The 24,458-nt window shown below is 43.0% G+C and overlaps 1 protein-coding gene across 2 annotated transcripts in view; it reads right to left on the reverse strand.

Annotated features, from left to right (window-relative positions):
• The window catches only part of RPS6KA6 (ribosomal protein S6 kinase A6), a 97,557-nt gene that overhangs the window by 59,655 nt on the left and 13,444 nt on the right, over positions 1 to 24,458 (reverse strand). For both annotated transcript variants that reach the window (XM_090059676.1, XM_090059677.1), the window contains exons 2-5: positions 20,276 to 20,335; positions 13,668 to 13,784; positions 3,755 to 3,836; positions 3,049 to 3,129 (exon numbers count right to left, since the gene is read on the reverse strand). In XM_090059676.1, the coding sequence (XP_089915802.1) occupies positions 3,049 to 3,129; positions 3,755 to 3,836; positions 13,668 to 13,784; positions 20,276 to 20,335 (340 nt within the window). The remainder of the gene's footprint in view (positions 1 to 3,048; positions 3,130 to 3,754; positions 3,837 to 13,667; positions 13,785 to 20,275; positions 20,336 to 24,458) is intronic.

The raw sequence follows: 24,458 nt of genomic DNA on the forward strand, positions 1-24,458 counted from the left end.
CCTGACATCACTTTCCACCTTAGCCACCGCTGAGGACTTGGGGTTGAACCATGGTTTGTCTGGAACCTCCCCTAAGGTCTGTTCACCATGGATGACCCAGCCAGGGGTGTGAAACTCCAGGCAACATAGTTCCAAGGATCACTGGGACACACAAGCCTCTCCACCCCTACAAGGTTTTGGTTCTTGGCCAACTGATCAGCATTTCCAGCTGCAGAAGTGCACTGGAGTTCTGAAGGGTTCTGGTTTCACTGTGGCTGGAAGCACCAGTCAGCTGACTGGTGCTCCTGGCCATGGTGACACTGGGCACCCATCTTGCTACTTACTAGTGCAGGGAGAGCCCAGGTTCCATGATTCCAGACTCTGCCTGCACTGTCAATAGGGCATGATGGGGATCTGATCCCTGATCCGAGTTATGCCTCCTGCCGTGGTATGGCATGGCAATAGGAGTGAGCTGGGATCATGGATAAGATCCCATTGCTCCTTTAATTGAACATCTGTCAGTGGCCTTAGTGGTTACATATTTTGTGTAATAACTTTGTGACTTATTCCATATTTTATCGCATCATTAAGTGTGTGAATGTGTGGATAGGTTACTACTTAAAATGTGATCAACTAATTTATCACTTCATAGGTGAAACATCTGTCAGGGGCTTTAGCTAAAGGATGGCAATACTAAAAATTTCTGTTGGTGGAGAACGAAAAGAACAAGTAGCAAAAAACACATTTCAGAAAACTTTACAAAATAAGATTGTAGGAAGAATCTGCTGCTCTGTTCCTGTGAAAATAAAGAATTGAGGGGAGGAAAAAAAGCAGCCAGTGACCAAAAAGGGGATAATACAGAGTTTGTAGTCTCAATAAGGCATGATTTGGTGCATTTCCTTTAAACAAGTTAAAATGGAGAATACTTGAATTCTAACTATAAATGCTCTTCACATAAGTTTTCTTCCATGCATATCCTTATTGCACTATGATAATTCTTTATAAATCTGATTAACATGTAACAGGCTGTTTCACTTGCATGATATGAATTGCTTAAGAAATATTTAATGTACATTAAGTTGACTATATACACATAAACACACTCTTCACCCCCTGGACAGAATCGGTAACATGATCTGAGCTGATCTGCAGGACACAGTGGGGCCACATGGGTAATCTTCTTGCTGCTGAGAGTTCCACGCTGCCCTAGCAATGCATCCCCTGCACACCTGGCAGCAGTGGGGACAGCAGCATGGGGCTGTGCCCCTCACTGCTGCTGGGAGGACAAGGGATGTTTCACCTTAGCAGCTATGGCAGTACAGCACTCCCTTCCATGCTGGGTCCCATCTACTAGGCCACAAAGGCAGCTCCTGCCTGGAGCTGGTCTAGACCAGCTGTAGTCCCACATCCCACTGTAGCCACAAAAATCTTAGTAGAGGAGGGTGTCTCCTTTTAAGTAGAAACTCTGTGACGTCCTCTTTTAAAAGGAGAAAAAATCCACAATTTTCTGCAGCAAACAGAAAACTCGGATCCAGGTTCATAACCAAGAACAAGCAAGATGCACAGTACCACATTTCCTTGAAAACAAGATGACCCTGAATTTAAGATGATTCCCCTCCCCAGTAATTAGATTCTATACACAGAACATTTATAAGTTATAATTTTCCATGAGTGGAATCTAATTATCGGAGGATCATCTTAAAGCCATCCCCCCACTTCTGCAGGCAGCAGGGGAAGAGGTGATGAAGGGGGCAGTACTGGGGCAGGTGGTAGGGAGGACAGACAATGGGGGACAGCTAGTAAGGCAGCATGTGGTGAGAGCCTGTAAAGGGGAGTAGTGGGAAGCAGGTAGTGAGACAGGCAGCTTGCCCCCTGCTGCCTGCCTTTCCCCACATTGTACCTGGCCCAACTGCAGCCTCAGGCTGCCCCAATTCCCCTTCCCCTGTCCTTCCTTTTCCCCCTCAATGCCACTGCCACCCCCAAAGCCTAGGGTCCCCACCCCACTTCCTCCTTTTTCCCTCCACACCACCTTATCTTTGCTCTGTGCCAGCAGGCTCCATCCCTCCTGCAGGATGGGGCATGGGGCACTGTGTGTTCCATGCTCCAGGCTGCAGTGAAGACTGAGCCTACTGGTGCTCAGCAAAGGTAAGCAAGACTGTGGCAGAGGCGGAGAAGTGGTGTTGGTCTGGGGGGAGACTGGGGGCCGCAGGGGAGAAGTGGCTGGGTGTAGAGGCAGCAAGGGGCAGGCAGCAGCTGCAGCTCCAGCCCTAACCCCTGCCCCCTACCACTTTGTGCTCAATTGTAAGGCAAAAGGCTTTCCCCCCACCCATGAGGGGGGAAAAAAACCTCATCTTCTAATTGAGTAAATACAACAATTATAAATGGAATTTTTAAAACTTCAAGGCAGAATATACCAGTTTGATACAACTCTGCAAAAGTCAGCGCTTTCAAGAGGCCGGATACATTTATTTATTTCTGAAGGAAATAAATCTGGCCCAAGTGTGGTGGCTACTGTCCGCAACTTAGATACACAGGGAAAGCAGTATTTGTACAGGCATACCTCGGAGATATTGCGGGTTTGGTTCCAGACCACCGCAATAAAGCGAATATCGCAATAAAGCGAGTCACATGAATTTTTTGGTTTCCCAGTGCATATAAAAGTTATGTTTACACTATACTGTAGTCTATTAAGTGTGCAATAGCATTATGTCTAAAAAACAATGTACATACTTTATTGCTAAAAAATGCTAACCATCATCTGAGCCGATTGGCGCCGATGGAAAAATGGCGCCGATAGACTTGCTCAATGCAGGGTTGCCACAAACCTTCAATTTGTAAAAGCGCAATAAAGTGAAGCGCAATAAAACAAGATATGCCTGTATCTGTTTAGCCATGCTTTCCAGCCATCTGTACCTTCTTTACAAATGCAATCCCATTTTATTTAGACATACTCACGTTAACATGCTTAATGAAAGCTAGGTTTGAGAAAACTGCACACTGAGTATTAAGAAACATAACCAATGCCTTTAACTAGTCAAACATTTAGGCAGCAAAATAAAAAATACCAACCATAGTGCAGTTTGACGATAAATGGATGATTTACTTCTACTAATATATCTCTCTCCATTTTTGTGCGAACTCTATCTCGTACTGGAAAAAATGAGAATAGTGTTAAATAAGTCTTTACTTGATAAAAAAATTCTGAATGAGACCTTAGCCAACTTGAATTTCTGTATTCTGTCTCATGTGAATGTGTATTGTGTTTTATAACCATACATTTTTTTCCAACTAGTAATACACTATGTCCACACATAATTGACAATGCAGTAACATCCTCTCAAGTGTCTTAAAAGACAAATAGCTTAGTTTGGCTTAAATTTGTTCAGAAATTTGCTCAAATTCTAAATCACTTAGGTTTTAATTATGGGAGACAGCTTCCTTATATTTTTCACAATTTTCTTTTAAGAAATTCATTTGTTCTGATAAAATAAAAGTTAAATAGACTTCCAAAAGACTAATGTGTACAAAAAAATCCAAGGTTACAGTGAATTAATCTGGTAAGGCTTAAAATAATACCTATTAAGGCAAGAGCTCAAAATACTTTTTCATGGAAAAAAACAAACTTATGTTAAAGAAAGGATTATGACTTCACTGAAAGAATAACTGCTTTTTAGAAATAAATTTTCAGAATAGAAATAGTTCTAGTATTGGCTAAAGAAATATAAAAAGATGCTAAAAACAAGTTTCAAGTTTCTTATAAAAAAAGTACATGTACCTTTTAAAGAAGCTTTCTTCAAAACTTTCATTGCATAAAGCTGTCCAGCATCAGGGCCCATTATTTTCCTCACAAGAAAAACCTGATTAAAAAAAAATCCATATTTCAAGTTATTTCTAAAACTGGTAGATGCAAATACTGATTAGGTTTGACCAGTTTATAAGGACATCTATTTTAACATGACAAAACCATAACCTCCAAAAGAAGAGAAATGATAGGATGACAGAAGAGTCAATAAACTTCCACAATACAGTATCCTGTGGAGAAACCAAAGTCAAAAATTCACTACAGAGAAGCACTGAAAACAGGACTCTTGTTGGTTTGATGCAGGAAGAAACGGTGCCTAGACAGATAGAGCAATACAAACAACTGCATGCCTTCATTCACAGGTAACCACATTACAGGTACGAGGAACCTCTACGCAAAGGTTCCTGAAATAGGCAGACCTGCTAAGTGATCTAGAGCGAGCAGCTCTGCAGCCAATCTATGCAAGGGAGCAGTACACCTCCTTGGCAACTGACATCAGCTTCAAAGAAGAGTGGTTTGAAACCCTCTGGGTCAAACTGGGGGGCAGGGAAAGAGGGCATAGTGAGAGAGACCTAAATTGTAGGTGTATACTACAGACCACCAAATCAGGGGGAGGAGCTGGAGTTCTCACAAGAACTGGCAGAGGCCACGCATACATGGGACACAGTCATCATGGGCGACTTCAATTACCCAGACATCTCTTGAGAAGAACCCTTGGCTAACTCAGATTGGTTATGTTCCTTCCTGACCTGTATCGAAGAGCTGTACCTAACTCAGGAGGTGCATGGGCCAACCAAAGGTAACACTCTCCTAGATTTGGTCTTGGCCGAAGGACACAATCTGGTGAGCAACTTGAAACTACAGGGTAGCCTGGGCGACAGCAACCACAAAACCATCATGTTAACTATCCACTGCAAGGCAGGCAAATCAGCTAGCAAGGCTGAAGTTTTGAACTTCAAAAAAGCAAAATTTCAATAGGCTCAGGGCAAAAGTAGGGGAATCACTGTGGGACCCTGGACTGAAGTTGAAAGGAGTGCATGAAGCATGGTTGCTTCTCAAGGACACAATCCTCGAAGCCCAAAAGAAGTCTATTCCCATGCAGAGGAAAGGTAGCATAAGGGCTGTTATGGTCCTCTTGGAAAATAAGAAAGAGGCATACAAACTGACTCCAGTTGTCTTTCCTGCCTAGTGCAGGGGGGCTGGACCCAATGATTTTGCGAGGTCCTTTCCAGGCTCTCACCATCTATGAAACATCTCCATATGTTTCTGAATATGGAGTCAACTCTTCACCAGAGGTTTTCTTGTCTAATTAAATTGCAATATGCCATCACCAGCTTCCTAACAGTGAAGGTCTTCAGACTATTTCTGGTTTCCCCAAGCTAACCAGTGTTGTTCCACACATATAGTAGTAGTACATGGAACAATATTACAATAATTTATTGCTGTAGATAGAGTGCAGAAAAGACACAACCCCTTCCACCAAAATGAAGGAATAAGCTCTTTTAATTCAACTGCTAGTATTAAATTTCACATTATTTTATGAGTGAACTGGCTGCTTCTTGCTTTAAGTTTGCTAACAATGGCAAAAACCTTTGGTTCCAAATCTTTTAAATTTGTAACAAGCTAAGTTGTCATCATCTGGAGGCCAAGCACACAGGAGTGTGTTTATAGATTCACAGATGCTAGGGTCGGAAGGGACCTCAAAAGATCATTGAGTCAGACTTCCTGCCAGTGGCAGGAAAAAGTGCTGGGGTCATGTGACCCCCAGCTGGGTGCTTGTCCAGTCTCCTCCTGAAGACCCCGCAAGGTAGGGGAGAGCACCACTTCCCTTGGAAACCCATTCGAGATTCTGGCAACCCTAACCATGAAGAAGTTCTTTCTGATGTCCAACCTAAATCTACTCTCCATCAACTTGCGGCCATTGTTTCTGGTTATTCCAGTGAGTGCTCTAATAAACAGAGCATCTCCTATTCCCTGCTGCCCCACCCCCCGGGTGAATTTGTATAGTGCCACAAGATCCGCCCCCTTAGCCTTCTCTTGCAGAGGTAGAAAAGATCCAGGTCCTCATAAGGCCTTCCCCACAGGCCTCTAACCATACAAGTGGCCCTCCTCTGGACCCTCTAAAGGTTGTCCATATCTTCTTTGAATTGCGGTGCCTAGAATTGGACGCAGTACTCTAGCTACAGCCTGGCCAGTGCCACATAAAGGGAGAGTATCACCTCCCTGGACCTGTTTGTGATGCACCTACTAATGCATGACAAACTGAGATCAGCTTTGCTAACTGTTTCGTCATGCTGATATTCATCTTGAAGTCTACAATGACTCTGAGATCTCTTTCTGCCACTGTGCTGCTGAGAAGGTCACCACCCAGGCTACAGGTGTGCTGGTGAGTCCCTCTCCCTAGGTGCAGCACCTTGTACTTGTCCTTGTTGAACTGCATCCTATTGTTCTCTGCCCACTTTTCTAACCTGTCCAGGTCTGCCTGACTTCGGTTTCTTCCCATCAGTGTGTTTTCTTCACCCCATAGTTTGGTGTCATCTGTGAATGTGAACACAGTGTTTTCCACGTCCTCACCCAGGTAGCTGATGAAGATATTGAACAAAATATTGGACAGTTTATTGACTGTCCATCCCACTTCCTGCACCTAAAACCAATGGGAAGTGGGGAACAGAGCCAGAGGACTGAGCAACTCCTTTGTTACCCTCTAGGAGAAGAGCACACCTGCAGTGATCTTGATGCACCCTTTCAAGAGTGCATGGCAAGGGACTGCACATGTCCACAGCTGGACTCTAAATTCGTTCTTTTTTTTTTTTTTGCATGGCATAGCTTGGCCAAAAGAACTTAAGTTCTGTCAGCAAAACTGTAAGTGGATCCCCACGCTCTTAGGGCAACAGAAGTCTCTATATCAGCAGTCTCCAACCTTAAGTAGGAGATCACTTTTTTAACTGAAAAGAAACCCAAGATCTATCGTGCACCACCCTCCCCCCCGCCACAGGCCAGTCTGTGGAGAGGTATGGAGGGAGGGGCAGATCAAGGCAGAGGGAGAAAGAATTATTGGGGGACACCCCCCCCCATCAGGGAAGTCTGTGGGGGAAGGGGTAGGAAAAGGGCCATGAGAGGAGGTGGGGCAGATCAAGGCCCTAGCCATGAGGGAGGGAGTGGGGCACAAGCATGAGCAGCAGCTGCAGTGAGTAGGGCCCTGGCCAGGCCGGGTAGTGGATTAAGCAGGCGCCCCCCAGGCCTCCACTTGTCCCTCACACCCCCCAGCCCCTGCTCCTACCAGTGACCCACTCCCTCCCTCACCACTGGGGCCTCGATCTGTTCTTACCCCACAGCGGTAAGGAAGGGAGTGGGGCTGGGGCAGGCCTTGCACAGGTGGGGCATGGGACAGAGCTGCAAACAACTCATTTGACTGGAGGGGGCACACGGCCTGGGAGGTCATGGGGGCATGTGACCCTAGATCTGCATGCTGGCTGCCGCTGTGGACTGAGGCCAGGGCAGCGCCAGGCTCTTCCTGGGAGGGGGCTCACCCAAGCTGTGCTGCAAACTGGGGCCTGTTTACGCTGCAGGCCCCAGCTGTGCTGTGCACCAGACAAAAGACACCACTGCCGAGGATTGTCACTGTCCCACTGTTGTTTTATTGCTCTGAGCTGCTAGTCCTGACCTGTGGGCAGCTTGCGTCAGCCGCACAGTTCTAGGGACAGAGGTCAGACTGAAATGGGGCAACTGCCTGGGAGCAGCAGCTCAGGCCAGGCAGCAGCAGTTTTGGTAACAGGGCTATGGGGGTGCTGCAGGCACCCAAAAATTTGCTGTAGCCCTCCCAATCCCCCTCCTAGCACCGCCATCCCTGGATAGCTGCCCTGCTCCTGTCCCGCCTCCATCCCCAGGCACCACACAGATGACAGAGGCCATCCCCAGCTCTGACCCTGGACCAGCTGCCTGGGCTTCAACCCTTGCCCAGCTTGGGTCCCACTCACCTGGCCCAGCCCTGAGGGCACGGGGCACAGGTCAGCCCACCCATGTGCATCCCGCTGCTCCTGATCACAGAGCCTTTGACAGTAGATCTCAGTTTGGGGGGGGGGGAGGGACTAGCCAGACTAAGATAGACTGTTAGGGGCTCCCTCATCGACCGGTTGATCTCAACTGACTGATTTGTGACCACTGCTCTATATGTTGGCAGAGTAACACAGTTCCAAGAGCAACAAATGTTTTGGCACCACCTGGCACCTAGGAGAAGGTATATATGGAATCACCATCTGTCAGCTGTGTTTTCCAGGGTGTACTGTGCACTCTGCTAAAACAGCTGCTGAAACTAAGCTGTACAGCTCCAGCAGGAGCCACACTGGTGTGCAATCGTCTTGTGATGGCTACTTTCTGTCAACAGAAAGCTTGTATGTAATCCAGATATGCCCTTGTGGGATACAGAAGAAAAAAGAAAGAAAAAAGCTGAAGTGGCTACTATATGGATTCTCAAGAAGCTAAAACAGTACAGAGAAGCCCTCTGAGTATTTCAGAGATTGGTATAACTGAGACTTTGAGACCAGCTCATGAATATCCAAGTAAGGACCTGCTGACTTTGCAATTTTCACGGAAACCACGAAAAGACCCAGGTCCCACAAAAAACCCAAAAAATAACTAGCAGGCAGGGGGACAAGGGGGAAGGGACTTGAAAACAGAGGCAGGAAGCCCTGGTGTCCTGAAACACAGGCAGGGGGAGGGGTTTGCAGAGGATGGCAAGTCTCCCCACGTCTCTGAATGGTCCCTCAGCCATCTGTCAATCTCTAGGGAGGGGCAGGACTGACAGGGTCCCTTGGCCAGTCAGAGGTATGTGTGTCGGGGGAGTGGGGGGGGGAGAGAACGGGACACGGAACCTGTGTTCCACCATGAAAATGGCAATCTGTGCCACACTTGGGCTACAAAATAAGGGGACAGCCCACATGAATTAGGTAGGTCCCCATCTATAAGGCTTGCTTAAGACTGTCAAGTGAGAGTTTTACTACAGATAAAATATCCTGTATTTCAGGCAAGAAGCTTCCTTTCATCCATTAGCTGGCAAGCATTCATGCTGTAAAGTATAAGAAAGGTGAATCCAAATGGAAGATCCTTCCCTTAGAAAAATCATATCCGGCTGAATCCATAAATGACTGGAGGTTAAAAACGGACAGCTCTCTCTCACAGGAGCCATGGCCAGGCTGGTACTAAATCACAAAGATCCTGATTCAGTGCCAACTGACTATAAACCAAGCTATTAGCAGAAACACATTTCTTGAGGTAAATTGTTCAGGATTTTCAGCTTCAGATATTCCAGGTTTTACGATAAGTAACCTGATTTATAGAGAAAAAAATTGACACTCACCTTTTAAGCTATTCTCTGAGAATGATTAACAAAATAGTACATCTGTCAGGCATGTGCCCTTAGTATTTCATATGCCTATTTTTCCAAAACCTCAGAATATACATTTTCTACTCTGTGAAAAAAATTCAAAATTTTTTTCCATTCCAGAATTGGGATTAAAGCCACACACACACACACACATAAAAACACAAGGAAGAGAGGGTAGACAGTGCTACTTTTCCAAGGGACTTTTTAACCTTTACTATTGAGATTTACAGATATTATAATAATCATAGCAAATCAAAACTCTGCCTAGCAAACTATTTTATGGCAGGGTTCGGCAGCCTAGGGCCCCTTAGCCAAATTTATCTCATGAGCCACTGGATCTAGCCCACAAGCGTGGGACTTTGACAGGAGCTTCTCCCATGCTGTGGCAGGGAGAAACAGCAGTGGCAGGCACTTCCCCTGTGTAATGGCAGGGAACTGTGGCACCCTCAGTTCGTTCCAGGTGCTCACTCAGTTGCCTCCCTGATTCAAGCTGGGTCATCCCAAGCCCCCGAAAAGGTTGCCAACTGTTGTTTTAAGGTGTTAACACAAGTTTAGTTTGGTCTTCTAACACACTCCTGGTTATACCTGCATAAGCACCAGTCCTTGAGGCCCTGGTAAAGGGTCTGTAGATTGCACTGGACTGTATAGGCATTCAAACCGTTTTCAATTAAACATGAGAAATTTTGACAACAATCTGTTATCCCAAAAAAGTTTGGGAAACTATTAACATACAGAAAGTCCGCAACTTACAACTGAGTTATGACAAATGGCACTTAGGATGTTTATAAATTTATACCCTGTTTAAAAGTTCCAACGCGGGTTTTGACTTTACAATGCTCAATACAGCTGTGTCCAGCTGGTAAGCCTATTCTGAGGGGGGGTGGAGAAAAGGACTTGGTGTGGGGCGATCAATGCCCCCACAGTGAAGGAGGAGTGAAGCCGGGGCTGGGGCAAGTACTGCCCAGCCACAGCGGGTGCAAGGCAGAGCTGTGGCTGGTCTAGGAGGCATAGGGGGGAGGGTGGGGCAGCTCCTGCCGCTGCTCTCACCGCTTGTCTGGGAGGGCATGGGGGGGCATGTGCCCCCAGAGCTGCATGGGGTGGGTGGAGCCAGGGCCACACTAGGGTGCATTCCAGGTGGGCAGCAGCAGCAATGCTGGGAGCAGGGGCATTTCTATCACTTGCCCATGGCTCCCACACGGTGCTCTGTGGGTGAGGGATGGAACTGCTGCACCACCTCTGGATGAGCAGTGCGCAGCAGCAGGAGCCGCCCCTCCTCTGTGCCCCCCTAAATGAGCCATGGCTCCATCCCATGCCCACCCCGCCCAAGCAAGCAGCAGGAAGGCATGGGGGCGGGGCGTACGCCCCCAGATTGGGACAGACGGTGCTCAGGGCAGACAGCAGAGCTGCAGCCACCCAAAAATTTGCCGTAGCCTGCCCCATAATCCCCGGAGCACAGTCTGGTGCAGCCCCAGCCCCACCCCCTGCAGATCTGGGGGTATATGCCCCCTGTGCCCTTCTGGACAAGTGGTGGGAGCTACTGGACGAGCAGCTCCTGGACCAGCGGCACGCAGCAGTGGGAGCAGGCCCCCTTCTCCCCGCACCCCCTGGACAAGCTGCGGCTCTGTCACATGCCTGCCCCACCCTAACTGGGAAGCACTTGCCCCTGCCCCTGTTCCAGCCCCAGCCTCACTCCTCCCTCACCATGGAGGCACTGATCTGCCCCCTCCACACCCTTTCCCTCCCCCCTTCCCTTCCACCACAACAGACTTAAAAGCTGGACGCAGCTGTATTGAGCATCGGAAAGGATCCAATCCCCCATTTATAACATTACTCGTATGGGAAAACTGGTTCTGAATTATCTTTCGACTTATAACATGGTTTTCAGGAACCAACTGTGTTGCAAGTCTGAGGACTGCCTGAGAGTTTCAATCACAAAGCATTTCAATTATACAACAGACATATTCACATGACAGTTACTTATGTAGGTTTAATGCCCGGCAAGACAGAAAGAGATATGAAGATGACCCAGGAAAAAGAATTACTGCACCTAATGTATGCCAAAGTTGTAATGATTTTGTTGCAGAGCTCAAGATTTACATGAGAAAGATATCTGTAGTTTTAGATTCTCTAAAAATAAGGGGAGGAAATAAAAAATTTGACTTTAGATAATATAAATTAATGAGGAGAGAGGAAAGAAACTTATAACCTTTATTTCATGGGGAGAGAGAAACCTGGAATCAGTGGTGATCAGCAAAAAAGAATACTGGGAAAATTGCACAGAAATCTGCAAAAATATAGGACAATATAGGACAGATTAAACAAATTAGGCCCCAGGCAGATGTTACACTTAAAACATGATTAAACAGTTAATCATATCTTAAATAGTAAGATATTAATAGTAAAATAGTATGCATTAATGTGTAGAACATTAATGCACATAATAATGAAATAAAACAAGGAACAAAGTTACTACACAAAGCACATCTAACAACTTTGTGGCTGGTTTCCATCCTGCCTTAAATTACATGTGTGGCCAAGCATCACCATCAGGGCTCCCAGGCTTGAGAGTGCATGGGAGCCCATGACTGATGCATGCCTTCAGCTGGGAACACCAAGGTCTGTCCCAAGGTGAGTGGAAACTAAGCAAAGGTAGTTAACCCCTGGATGAAACAACTACTATCTATACCACAAGTGTTCAGAGGAGACGAACAAAACTATTATAGCAGGTTACCTTGACCCAGTGAATGCTACAGCAAGTACCTTCCTTCATTCACTCTCACCAGACTGCAGATGGAAGCCTCTATCATCAAGATTAAGCCCATTTTGTACAGCCTACAGCCAAAGTCAGTTTAGAGTGGATATCAGGAAAAACTTCTTCACTGTTAGAAAACTGAGGCAGTGGAATAGAGATTCAAGAAGAGATTGGACACACTGTTCAGGGATGATCCAAGCATACCTATGCCTATGTTTCACTATGTGCATTTCCCATGATTCTGGGCTTTACTGGGTGCCTCATGGGGCCAAGAGGGAATTTTTATCCCTCCTGCTGCTATAGGCATGAGGTTTTGTTTTTTTAAGCCTTCCATCGGGGTACAGGGTCTTGGCAGCACCCAAGGTTGGGGATTTTGAGTGGGCTGTGCCACAGCTTCAGCTGGGACTGAAACCTGGCTAGAGGGTATTGTCCCTCTGCTCAGGGTCAGACTGGTCACCATATTTGGGATCAGCAAGGAATTTTACCCCATGGTCAGATGAGTATGGTCTGTAAGGGGGTGTGGCCCTCTTCCTCATCTCTCTCAAGCAATAAGCTTTGCAGCAACAGGACATTAACTGCTGTGGTCCCCCTGCTTGGACTGTGACACGTTAGGGTGTTATGTCCCATTTTGTTTCAGGGTTAACCGTATTGTTTTACTAAGAGGTTAGACAATGGATCTGTATACACTAGTTTGGATAGGGATGGTCCTGCCTCAGGCAGGGGGTTGGGCTAGATGACCAAAGGAGGTCCCTTCAGGTCTTACTTATTAGGGGTACACTGATGGAGATTTTGGGGCCAATATGGATAAACGATTTTTATGGAGGCATACCAGCTGATACTGATCCGCTCTCCGATATGCAGCCAGCAGCCTGAAGAACAGTGCCCAGCTGGTAAATCTGTTGTGGTAGAAGGGGTGGGGGAAGGGAAGGGGCTTGGGAGGGCAGATCAAGGCCTCTGCAGTGACGGAGGGAGTGGGGCTGGGGCAGGCACTGCCCAGACAGGGCAAGGGACGGAGATGCAGCTCATTTGGGGGGTGCGGGGAAGGGGATAGCTCCTGCCACTGTGCGCACCCTGGATCTGTGTAGGGCAGGGCGGGCTACCACTGTGGGCTGGGGCCAGGGTTAGGCCAGGCTCTTCCCAGCAGGGGCTGGGCCAGGCTGCACTCAGCGTGGGCAGTGACAACGCTGGAAGGGGGCCTATGGGGGGGGAACTACAGACACCCCAAAATTTGCTGTAGCCCCCAACCCCCCCTCCCAGCACCACTGCTGCCCACCCCAAGCGCAGCCTAGCCCAGCCCCCACCAGGAAGAGCCAGCATGGTCCCTGGCCTCAGCCCACAGTAGCAGCCCACCCCACCCAGTTCTGGTGGCACACACCCCCTCCATGCCCTCTCAGGGTATTTACTGGCCACACTGGGGGGAGAAAAAAAAAAGCCAATTTCCGATAGTCAAGTTTCTTTTCATCAGTGCTGCTCCAATATAAAACCGATGCAACTGTGCATCTCTACTACTCACCTATAATTCTATGAAAAGGAAACATCTTTATTCAAAAGGAGAAATCTGTGCTTTGTACATAAAGTGGTAAAGCAGGAAGGTCCTAAAAATCTGTACGCATCTTCAGAGACAGTAGCACAAAACAAAGAGGTACTTTTTGGGGGAAATAGAGAATTATAGCTTCTTAATTCCTCTTATCTGAATAAATTTTATTTATCAGACATGAGACTGGGTAAAATGGGAGGTGTTTTTATCTTACCTTTCCAAATGATCCTTGACCAAGAACCTTAAGTAATTCAAATTGTGCAGGATCTGCTTTCTCACATCCTTCTTTCACGTGATGGGTAATAGGAATTTCTTTCACACTTCCTTCATCCTATTAAGGTTAATACAAGGAAAAAAGCAATACAACAAATACACATTACTGAACTGGGTCTTACAAAATGTGTACACAAACATCTACTGCATTATTACATCAGTACTTGAAACGGCACTAATGTTTTTGAAAATCTTAGATATATCCATTCAGGAATCTTAAGCCTGAAATTGTTTCCTCGCCAAATTCCTTTCCACTAAAATAGGGCACATTTCCTGTACGGTTATACACATAATGGATTGCAATCATTATGAGTTTTCAATGTGAGGAATATGTTATGACAATAGAGATAATCTAAGATAAGACTGAGATGACACTACCAAACCTATGTGTCAGTTGCTTTTAGGTTTCTCAAAATTTCTCATTGAAATTTCTCACACTTGGTCTTTGCCTGAAATACTGCTAATGAAAACTGACTAATGAAAACTAACAGCTCATTCATCCTTTGAGAAAAGCAATAGTTGGAAAGAAATCATCAATGAGGTCATCAGCTTCAATAACTGAAAGATATGCATCATTTAAAACCAGTCAACAGGATGTGAATCACTTAATTAACACTGAGGATTCCTTCTTTTGAAAGAAAAACCATCACTGGAATGTGTTAAATATAGTCAACATAAGGATTCACTTTGCAAAAGAGTACAATCCTGAGCTAAGGCAGGAGATTCACAAGGTATACATATTACTACTACCCTGGTTGCTGCCTGCTTTTCAAATCAGTCACATAGGGCCACATGTTCTTAGCACAAAGCTAAATAAGTGAAACTTCTAGTTAGTCGAAAGAAGACAGACATCAAAATAAGCATCTTTCAAACTGAAATAGGCACTATGGTTTACAACAAAAATAAAAAGGGTTTTCCAAGCTGGGGGAGGAGAGACAGGATGTAGGGGAAGAAGGGCTCTACTAAAATAATGATAACCCATTTCTTCGACACTGCAAGTAGCAGCAAATGGGCTTCAAGAGACTGTTGACTGAAATGGAAAACAACAAACCCACTGCACGTCCTTACAATGCCAAATAGCCACTCACTGACTCCAAATTAAGTTCTTCCCATCAAAAGCTACCCCTTGAGAGAAGATACCTAGGATATGATTAAAAAAAAAATAAAAAGCAAGCCAGACAGAGCCAGCAAGCCAGAGAGAACCTACTACATAATGGTACCTTCCAATGGGATAAAAATATCTAAACTTGGCTTCTTTGTAAGAGGGATGACCATCAGGCCTTTTTTTTTTTTTTTTTTTTCTAGTTCTGATATTCCTCTGTTTCGGCATCAGTTTCCAACTATCTCTGGATGAAGAGGAAGGAGCGGATATCAAGGGAACTATAAAAACTCTGAAGATCCTGACTGCAAACAGGAAAGGTGACATTTTCTGTAAATAATTTTTTCATCCTTGAGGCTTTGCATAATGGAATTCCCTCATCTTGCTAGAAGTGGCTGGAAGATATTGCGTGGTTTTTGAATGCGACAGATATACTTTAATCTAGTAAGGAACTTCTTCCATTCAGAAAGTCAGGCGAGAAGAAAATAAGCCACATGCTTCTGGGGAAGCATCAAAAGTTAAAACTCAAGTTTAGGTGTCAATGCCTTAAGCTTTGTGTCCCTTGCAAAAAACAGAAAACAAAAAAACCAACACGAGTTAGTTTGCTCCTTGGGTGCAAAATATACATCAGGTAACCCCTTCCAAAACAAGAGCATTTTTTTCCCTTTGCCTGGATTAGAAACCACAAAATTTCACTCAAGAGTTAACACTGTCTGATCATGCTCATGTCCCAGTGTGAGGACTGACTGAAAACAACACGCTGAAAACTGGGTAATACAAAGAGTTAAGTACACACCATTCCTGCAGAGTCCCTGCCTCTTCTACAGAGTTATCCACAACTTTGGGGAAAGACGTGTTAAATTTGGTGCCAAGGGAAGGTGTTCCTCCATTCTTTGTCCTCAAAATAACACTGAATTCCTTACTAGAGAAGGATTAGTTCATGAAGAAGTTATTAAGCACAAAAAATATATCAGAAATCTATCAACTACTGCAGGCTGGATCCGACCCACAGCACTATGTTTTCTCTAATTTTCAAGGTTTAAATTTATCCATTCTTCATTCTCAAAGAACAGGAGGCCACCAGGCAACAATAGCTCTAAAATAATGACATTTTTGGCATTTACCTTCCTTTATTTTTCCCCCCAAAATAATTTCTTAGCACTTTCTTGTACCATAGCCTCTTCCTCCATGGACTCTATTCTTTGGCAATGCCAACTCCACAGAATGTGCTGGCTCCCTTGCCTTCCCTGTATCAACCATCTCTTTTGCCCATGCATCTCTGTTCCATGAAGAGGCAAGTAATGGCACAAAGTAGCTACCAAATATTTAACAGAAACACCTGGCTCTTCCTTACAATTTGCCTGATCCACTACACCCATTTCCTCCCTAGAAGTCATTAACAGCCCATGCATCACAATAATTTGAGGATATATTATTTTTAATCAAGAGCTTCATAACTAAAATTGAAAAAGAACTCTTCCCCAGTACATTGCAATTCTCTGGGTAGAAGTCTCACCCCATTACAGAGAGTTTATGGAAGAAAAATGAAAAGTAAACAGAAAAGTCAGAAGACACTATCCTTATTTTTTTTTAATGACAATACAATTTTTCCTTTTACAGAAGTGCATTTTGGTCACATCACTTGAAGCTTGAAAACAGGAGAAATAATACCTCTGCTACTGGCAAATATATAGAAAATTCAGAACAAAGGAACCAATCAAGGTCAGAAGACTTATAGCAGTAAACAGAGAGATCTGTACACTTTCAATGTAAGCAGTACAAAGTAACTGTATAATATAAAGCCTTCTTTTATCCATCAGTGTATAAGAAAACATTAGGCAACTGAAAATGTGACAAGAGTGCCATAAATCCCACTCCTCCCAGGGGCAGGCAAAAAACAGCCCCACCGGCCAGATCCAGCCGGCCAACTGGCTGGAACCGGCCTGCAGCTGGCCTTGCTGTGCTCCACGTGGGGCTGAGCCTCACCCACTCCCACCAGGACAGCCTGTGCCACACTCCTGCCAGCTGCAACCAGCACTAAGCCTTTGGCAGGGCTGTTCCCAGTGCGGCTGCAGCTGGCCAGATCTTCCTCTGCTCCTCCAACCTCCAGCAGGAGCAGTCAGGCTGAATCCTCCTCCTGCCCATCTAGCACAGCACAGTAGGGGCAAGTGGGAGGAAGAGTGACCACCTGAGGCAAGGGGAGCAAGCAGTCCTCAGCCAGCTGCAGCCGCACCAGGACCAGCCCCACCAGAGGCTGGCTGGGGCAGGAGGGGCTGTTCTGTTCCCCTTGCCTCCAGCTGCGGCTTCTGCCAGGCTGCGCTGCTTCGTACCACTCTGGGCTGGTGAGGTGGGAAGGCCTTCAGCTGGACGGCAGCTGCACAGCAGGTGGAGATCCAGCTCCAGCTGCTGGCCACCTTTCACTTGCTCTGTCCACCCGCAGGGGCTGTTCACTGCACCAGGCAGGTGGAGCTGGTGGAAGATGGCTGGGAGCTAGAGCCAGAGCTCAATGCGCTGGGCAGGAGCCTCCCAGCTGAAGCTTCCCACCAACCCACCCAGCCAGAGTGGTGCGGCAGGGGCAGCAGCAGCCATAGCAGGGGGCATGGGGAGCAGAACAGCCCCACTACCCCTGGCCAGTGCACAACTTCTGGTGTGCTTGCAGCCAGTTGGGTGCTGCTCTGCTTCCCTCACCTCCTGGTGAGAGCGTGAAGCTGGCTGGCTACAGCTACACTGGGAACAATCCCTCCAGAAGCTGCACACTGGCTGGGGCCCAGGCCAGGGCTGGTGTGTGTGAAATGATTCCAGTTTCTTCATCAGTCTTAAATGTCTGAAAAATACCCCCAAATACAGGCAGTTCTCGACTTATGACGAACAGCATTTACAGCCCTTATAAATTTGCACCCCGTTTCAAAGTTTCGACGCAGGTTTCAACTTTATGGCAAGAAGCTAACTATGAGACTCTCGTACAGAGTCCTGTCCACAAGCAGACAAGGGTCCACCGTCCACTACACAGTGCCCTTTTAATTGCATTATCTTAGTCATAGTATTTCCCCTGCCACTTAAGTATGCATGATATTAGACCAAAGCCACAAGGCTCTTTTACCATATAGTTCATTGAGCTGGGCCCCACCAGAGACAACAACATTTCAAGCCACGGTGATCCCACAGCTGAGCACTGCTCAGTATGTGTGTGTACTCCAGACTGTGCCTCCACTCATGCCTGGAACGAGGCGTTTGAATCCTTGAAAAAGGTGAAATGTATTAATTTTAGATTTAATACATCTATGGGTACTATACGTAAATTACTACAGATATCTTTATTTCAATATCAGTGTTTTCAAGTTTGCTTCTCACTTCATGTGCTCAGGGAGAGCAGAGTCTGACAGAAAGGAGAGGGGACAGGGGCTGCAGGGGAAAATGTTGGGGCAGAGGGCAAAGGGTCTACCTAACCCCTCAGATTTACTTTCCTTGCTGTAGTAGTGGGTGGGGGACAAATCCAAAGCAAATCTCCAATAAATAGATTCTATACTTGGAAAATGATAACGAATTTTTACATTGCCTATACACCAAATCTAATTATGTGGGGGGTATCCCTGGTCATCCTATATTCAAGTAAAGATGGTATTTCAGATGGAGTAGCCAGTAGTGAATTGCTTTTCCCCCCATTTCTCTCACTGTGCCTGAGCTAAGAAAGCACAGTACAATTACGGCATTTTTCCAGGCTCAGTCTCCAATATACTGTAATGTAGGCAGTGACAGAGCTGTTTCATTTTCATATACTCTGGTTCTTTCTATTAGCATAAGCAAACTGCAGCTGAATCACACCACTACAACAAGACTTTTACGTAGGGAAGACTTGCAACTAGTCTCATTCCATCCATCTGATAAAATAATTTAATCCTTTTTCCTTTTATACATCTAAGGAGTTTAATTTTGCTTTAAAGATAGGTGAAAGAGGTATTAGCACTGAAGTTGCCTGGTGACAGTTAGAACTTCCCCTGTTCTATATGAAGCTGAAGAATGAAGTTTAAAATAACTCCTTCGTGAAAAACAGGGAAGCAGCAAAGCAGCAGCAGAAGCAGAAGAAAAACACTTATATATTTAAACATCACTACTTTCATTTTCGTTCATTAATATTTTGAACACTTGTATGGAATAAGTTCTTTAGCGTTTATCTACTCTTATATGCATCATTCACCTTGACTCATTATCCTTTGACATCACAAATGGTTACTGTGGAAACCGACGCAGAGTATTAAATAGAAACTCGGGAGAAAAATCTGTTTTTTATGGAAATAAAGAGTAAACTAAGACTTACAGCCACCCTTCACATAGGTGATTTTTTTAATAACTACTTTATACTCCCTTATTTCAATTATTTAATGACCTTTCAGAATGCTGTAAGATTAAGGAACCTCAGAATCACCAAAATCAATGAATGACTAAAGAAATAATGCTAAATTTTACCTACCGATGCATTAAATTTTACTATACTGATGTATGTATTCCAATAAGAATACATTTTATAAATTTCAAGAAGTAAAGCACCATCTTTGCATTGTAACTTAGTAAACACTCTTCCCCACAAGTACTCAAGTCCACGTGGAATGCAACCATGTTCACAAAACAAAAGAACTTCCACATGCTCAGCTTTAAGATCTTCCCCCATAAACAGTCTCTGTCAGGTTACAATTAATTTCCAAAACCTGTTACACTTACATCCTTAGAAGAGCACTGAAAGTTTTAAGTGCGATTTTATTTCTCACTACTGCCTTTTCTATTTTCGCTACTAAAAGTGTACATATATATATATATAAAATCAGTTCCCTTTTTATTTCTAAACTTCTCCTTGGATTACAAGGGTGGTTAAATGCTTTTTCAGCTGATAGAATTGGAGGCAATCCAGCACCAACAGCAGTGCCACAATTGGTATGGCTTGCTGACATAAAGTTTATTTATAGGTTTTACTGATCTATGACTCCAAGAGCCCTGAAATCAGATGAAACAAACTGTGCAACATCTACTCAGTTCAGGTAACATGAAAGATTGATTCGACCCTTCCTTTACCAGGTGGAAGAGATTACCACCCTACTGAAGGTTTTTTTGTTTACTCTCTCGGTATTGGAGACGTACAAACATGAAGTGAAAATGTCTGCCCCAAAGTCTCCAAGAAAAATCAAAGAGAATTAATATTCCTCTGCTGTGTCACCACTCAGTTAAAATCAACCTCACAGAAGTGAAGAAATGGGACTAGGCTTTAATGCAGCCTTCAATCAAAAGGAACTGTCCCATTCAGTTCGCCCCCAAACATTTCTAGCATGTGCTTTGCAGCTAACAAAGCAAGACACAACTCAAAGTGGATAATCTTTATGAATAATATCATGAACACTTATTCCCTTCCTGCATTTTTTGTTAAACAAGTATTGATTTGAATACTGATCAAGTATACTTACATGGTAGGAATATGGTTCACCTTCTTCCATGGGCTCATCCACCATTTTAAGACCATTCAACTAGGGGAAGAAAAAAAAAAGATTTAATGTAAACATTAGAAAGAGAACAGCAGCTATTTAGAATTGTAAAATGATGCTGTTCTAACAAGAACTTTCATTGTTTGGCCAATCAATATTAGAAAACAAGCAAGTAAAAGTTAGATTTCCTATTAAATTTGCAAATGTAATATCAAACAAAGGGCTACAAAGGGAAACCTACGTTGTTTAGTGCACTGCCTTCTAAATTCTGGTGCACTGTATTGACCGACTAGTTAATAATTTAAATAATCGTCTAGAAGCCATAACCATCACTTATACACAAGTCATGGCCTATCATATACCTTTACCTACTCTTACTGAGAAATGTCTGCCATGAAGATTTTAAGAATCTTTAATCTTTCAATGAGAACCAATTTGCAGTTTAGGAAAAAAAGATTATTAACAGACACTTGATTTATTAAAGAAAACCAGGAAATATTTAGCAACAGTTACAGTAAGCTGTACGTTCTCTGCATACTATAAAAAACTAACTTTAGATAACTACTTCCTTAACACGCCTTTCAAAAAAATCTACTAACCCTGTTAGTAACAGAAGTATCTAGATAAAACAAGCTTAGCAAACAGAATGCTGAAACTGTGAGAAATGGTCCATGAACAAATAATTTTTCAGAGACGGTACACAGAAAATAGAAGTAGTCATGTACATGTTTAACAGAGGTACACAAAACATACATTAGCTTAATTTAAATGACTACAAACACCTGCAAGCAATTTTCTTGTTCCCCCCCCGTCAGCCAACTAAGTTGCCATAAAAATACTTATTTTACCAACTTTAATAAAATCTTGAAGATGGACATTTTTCCTTATCAACAAATAACTATATTTGACTTAACAGCTGAAACTTCAAAAACATAAAATGAAAAGGATTTGTCCTGCTTCAACATGTAATGTATTAAACTAGAAAAACCTGTTAAAGGAGGTAAGGCCAATTATTCACTTTGCAACAGTAGTCACCACACAATTCAAAACCTAATAATTATCACATCTCCACCCTCATACAGCACACATCCCACTCAAGAAAATGCTAAATAATGTAAATATTGAGAAACTAAGCTAATATTTTTTTGTTTCCAGAAATGAAGTTTTAGGCAATAAATTAAATTATATAATGATATGCAGGCAAGGTTTTTAATTCTACACAATGGTTGGCCCATCTAAGTTACTGAAAACTTACTCAGTTTACTAGTACATCTAATCCTCCAACTCTGCATATGTATAAGTTGTAGAAGGAAACTGACTTTTGAAACAGTGACATTTCATTAGACTAAGTCTAAAACTTGACTGGTAATAGGCAACCTAGAAAAAGATAGTATTTTAAATGGATTTTTTTAATAACATTTCAGAAAAATACAAGAGCTTTTAATTTTAAAAATTAGCTAGAATGACACGAAGTATTTTTTTTAAAAATTATTTGAAGAAAGAAGATGTTTTCAAGTTAAGCAATGCCTCGAAATCTGACCTTTGATTAACTAAACCTTTGCCACATTCTACACCCTCTCAAACAATATGAACCAGGCATAGTTACTCCCATTTCTTTAAAACTGCACTACTACCTCAAGCTTCTGGGTACCTTCCACATTACATAAGAAAGAACCTATAACTATACCATATAAAGAATTTACTGCAGTGACAACAGATCTTCCAAGCAAAAAAACCACAAATGGAAAATGAACATTATCCAAAGTCGAGCGTGCAGGTGTATATACAGAATGCACAATTCCTCCCTCATGCATTCTACCACTCCAGATTTACCACTTTTTTAGTGCTTAATTACATTATTTTACTTTTACACGAACATAGTTTCCATGAATGAAAACAGGGCCTGTTTATCAGTACCATAAGTGGTAGGAAAAGCAAAAGATTCCACATGAGATGCCACTTCCACATGAGGCATCACAATACTGATCTGGAGGCCCAGCTGAAAACATCAGATGTTGTCAGTACTAACCTCTATTGAAGTAAAACAGGTAAACCAGGAGTACGAGGTGTTGTATTCCATAGCTAGCACCCTTAATCAAATGAAGACTATTTTTAGGCGTTTTAAGAGATGCAATTGTACACATCACTTCTTACATAAAAAAATTATTTTCTTTATTTTCTGGTATGTGAACTACCACTTCAGTTAATCAAAGGATCAGCAATTGTTAAGCCTTTGAAAGTTCTGAAAGGCCCTTTAAGACCGATGGTAAGGTGTGAATTACACAACCAACATTTTAAAGTCCAGTTACCTACAATTAAGCCCTTTAATCCATATTAAGGCATTTAAATATTAGTAGCCAGAACTGCAGCTTAACTTTAGGTAATCAGGTATGAACTTGGTCATATGCCTTAGGATTTTTCCTTCAAAATTTACCATGCAGTCTGAACCCTGTGTATTTTCCAGATATACTGCATAAATATGTTTTATCTTCCTGTCAAATCACGTATAACAAGTTATTAGATTTTACGGCAAAATAATCAAGTTATTTCAATAAGCAATTTCCTATAATATACTTCCTTCACTGTTACTTGTGCGGGGAAACTGGGGGGGGGAGGGGTTGTTCATTTGTGTTTTTGCTCAGCCTATGTAATTCCAAAAAAAAAAAGTCTGTATGCTAACTTTTTAATCCAAAAATTCTTATAATCAAGTTTGTGAATCTGGTTGTATAATGATGCATGAAGTACAGCTACCAAATCTTGGATGAAAAACTACCAGACAGTAGTTTTAAACAAGATGCTAATTTTTTTTTTTTAAGATGAAAAACAAAATCAAAATCATGAAAAATGAAGCATGTTTTAATTTCTGCATTACTTGCAATAATTTTTATAAAACTACCTATATTCAGCAACATATTCTACATCATACATTAAATTACCCTTCTTCAAAAACCAAAATATTAAAAAAAAAAGTTTTCCTTGCAAAAAATGCCCAAACACACGCACAACAATTTGAGTGGCAGAATCTAAGATAATAATAATCACTTCCAAGGACCCTGACAAGTAGCTTATCCTCTGATATATTTTGATAAAATTTATTTGTAGAGAGAATTATCCAAATCAGCTAAACAAATATTTTTAATTTATAGGACCACAAAATTAACTTTTGGAGAACAAGATCCTTTGGTGTATTTATTTTCAGAAAATAAAATTATTGTTCTAAGCTAAAAAACACTTAATTTTTTCTTCACAGAAAGCTTTTGAAAGGAAACCAATGTAGATACTGAACACCAAAAATGCCATCAGGGTGAAGCAGACTGGAATCAATCAGTGCTATTGAGTGCCTGAAAGTGTTCAGCCATCATTTAAAAAATTAATCACTGAAGCATTTAAGCAAGTAACATAAATATTTCACAAACAGAAGCTGTATACATTTTTAAAAGGTGCTTAAAAAATTGCTGGCCAGTACAGATTAACAAAAACTTCTACAAGTCACTACAGAAGCCAAGACATCTTTGATCAGTAATAACTTACTTGTACCGAAGTAAAGCCTTGCAGATTCAGCCTTTTAATTCCAGAGCCGATCTCGGGTTATAGAGGGAGTGTAATTTATGTTCTAATTTAAATATACTCCTACAACTGCAATGAATCCCATGACTGGATGGGTGTGCACCACATTAACTTGGGAGAAGAAATACCTCAAGAGCTTTCTGTTCCATCTTAGTTTGTTTTTTTTAGCAGACTATTTTAGAAGTCAAGCCTTTTTTGTTAAGTGGGATTTAGTCAATAGGCAAAAAATCATTTTACTGGAGAATAATATAACTGTGACAGACCACAGGAAATTCTCAATGGTGTCTCAAGTTCCTTAGAACTAGCATGGTTAGTTTTAACTACTGGAGTTGCCTCAGATTATTTAGGTAGTAAGTTTGCTTTGGTGTGGTGTGGTGTGCTGTGGTGTGGTGTGCTTACAGGTTTTGACTAGAAACAAAAGTTTAGCAGAAGTGTAAAAAATTAACTGGATTCCAAGCCACAAGGGAAACCAACCTTCAAGGATCTGAAAACTGATCACCTTCTATTTATTATTCTTTGAATCTTTAATCTTACTTGAAAGACTAAAGGAAGGAAAAGCGAAACAGAACTGGGCATTTCATAAATTCTGTCATTTAAA

Source organism: Crocodylus siamensis, chromosome 8 (genome assembly GCF_052110815.1).
Source record: "Crocodylus siamensis isolate JL-2025a chromosome 8, ASM5211081v1, whole genome shotgun sequence".
Classification (NCBI taxonomy): domain Eukaryota; kingdom Metazoa; phylum Chordata; order Crocodylia; family Crocodylidae; genus Crocodylus; species Crocodylus siamensis.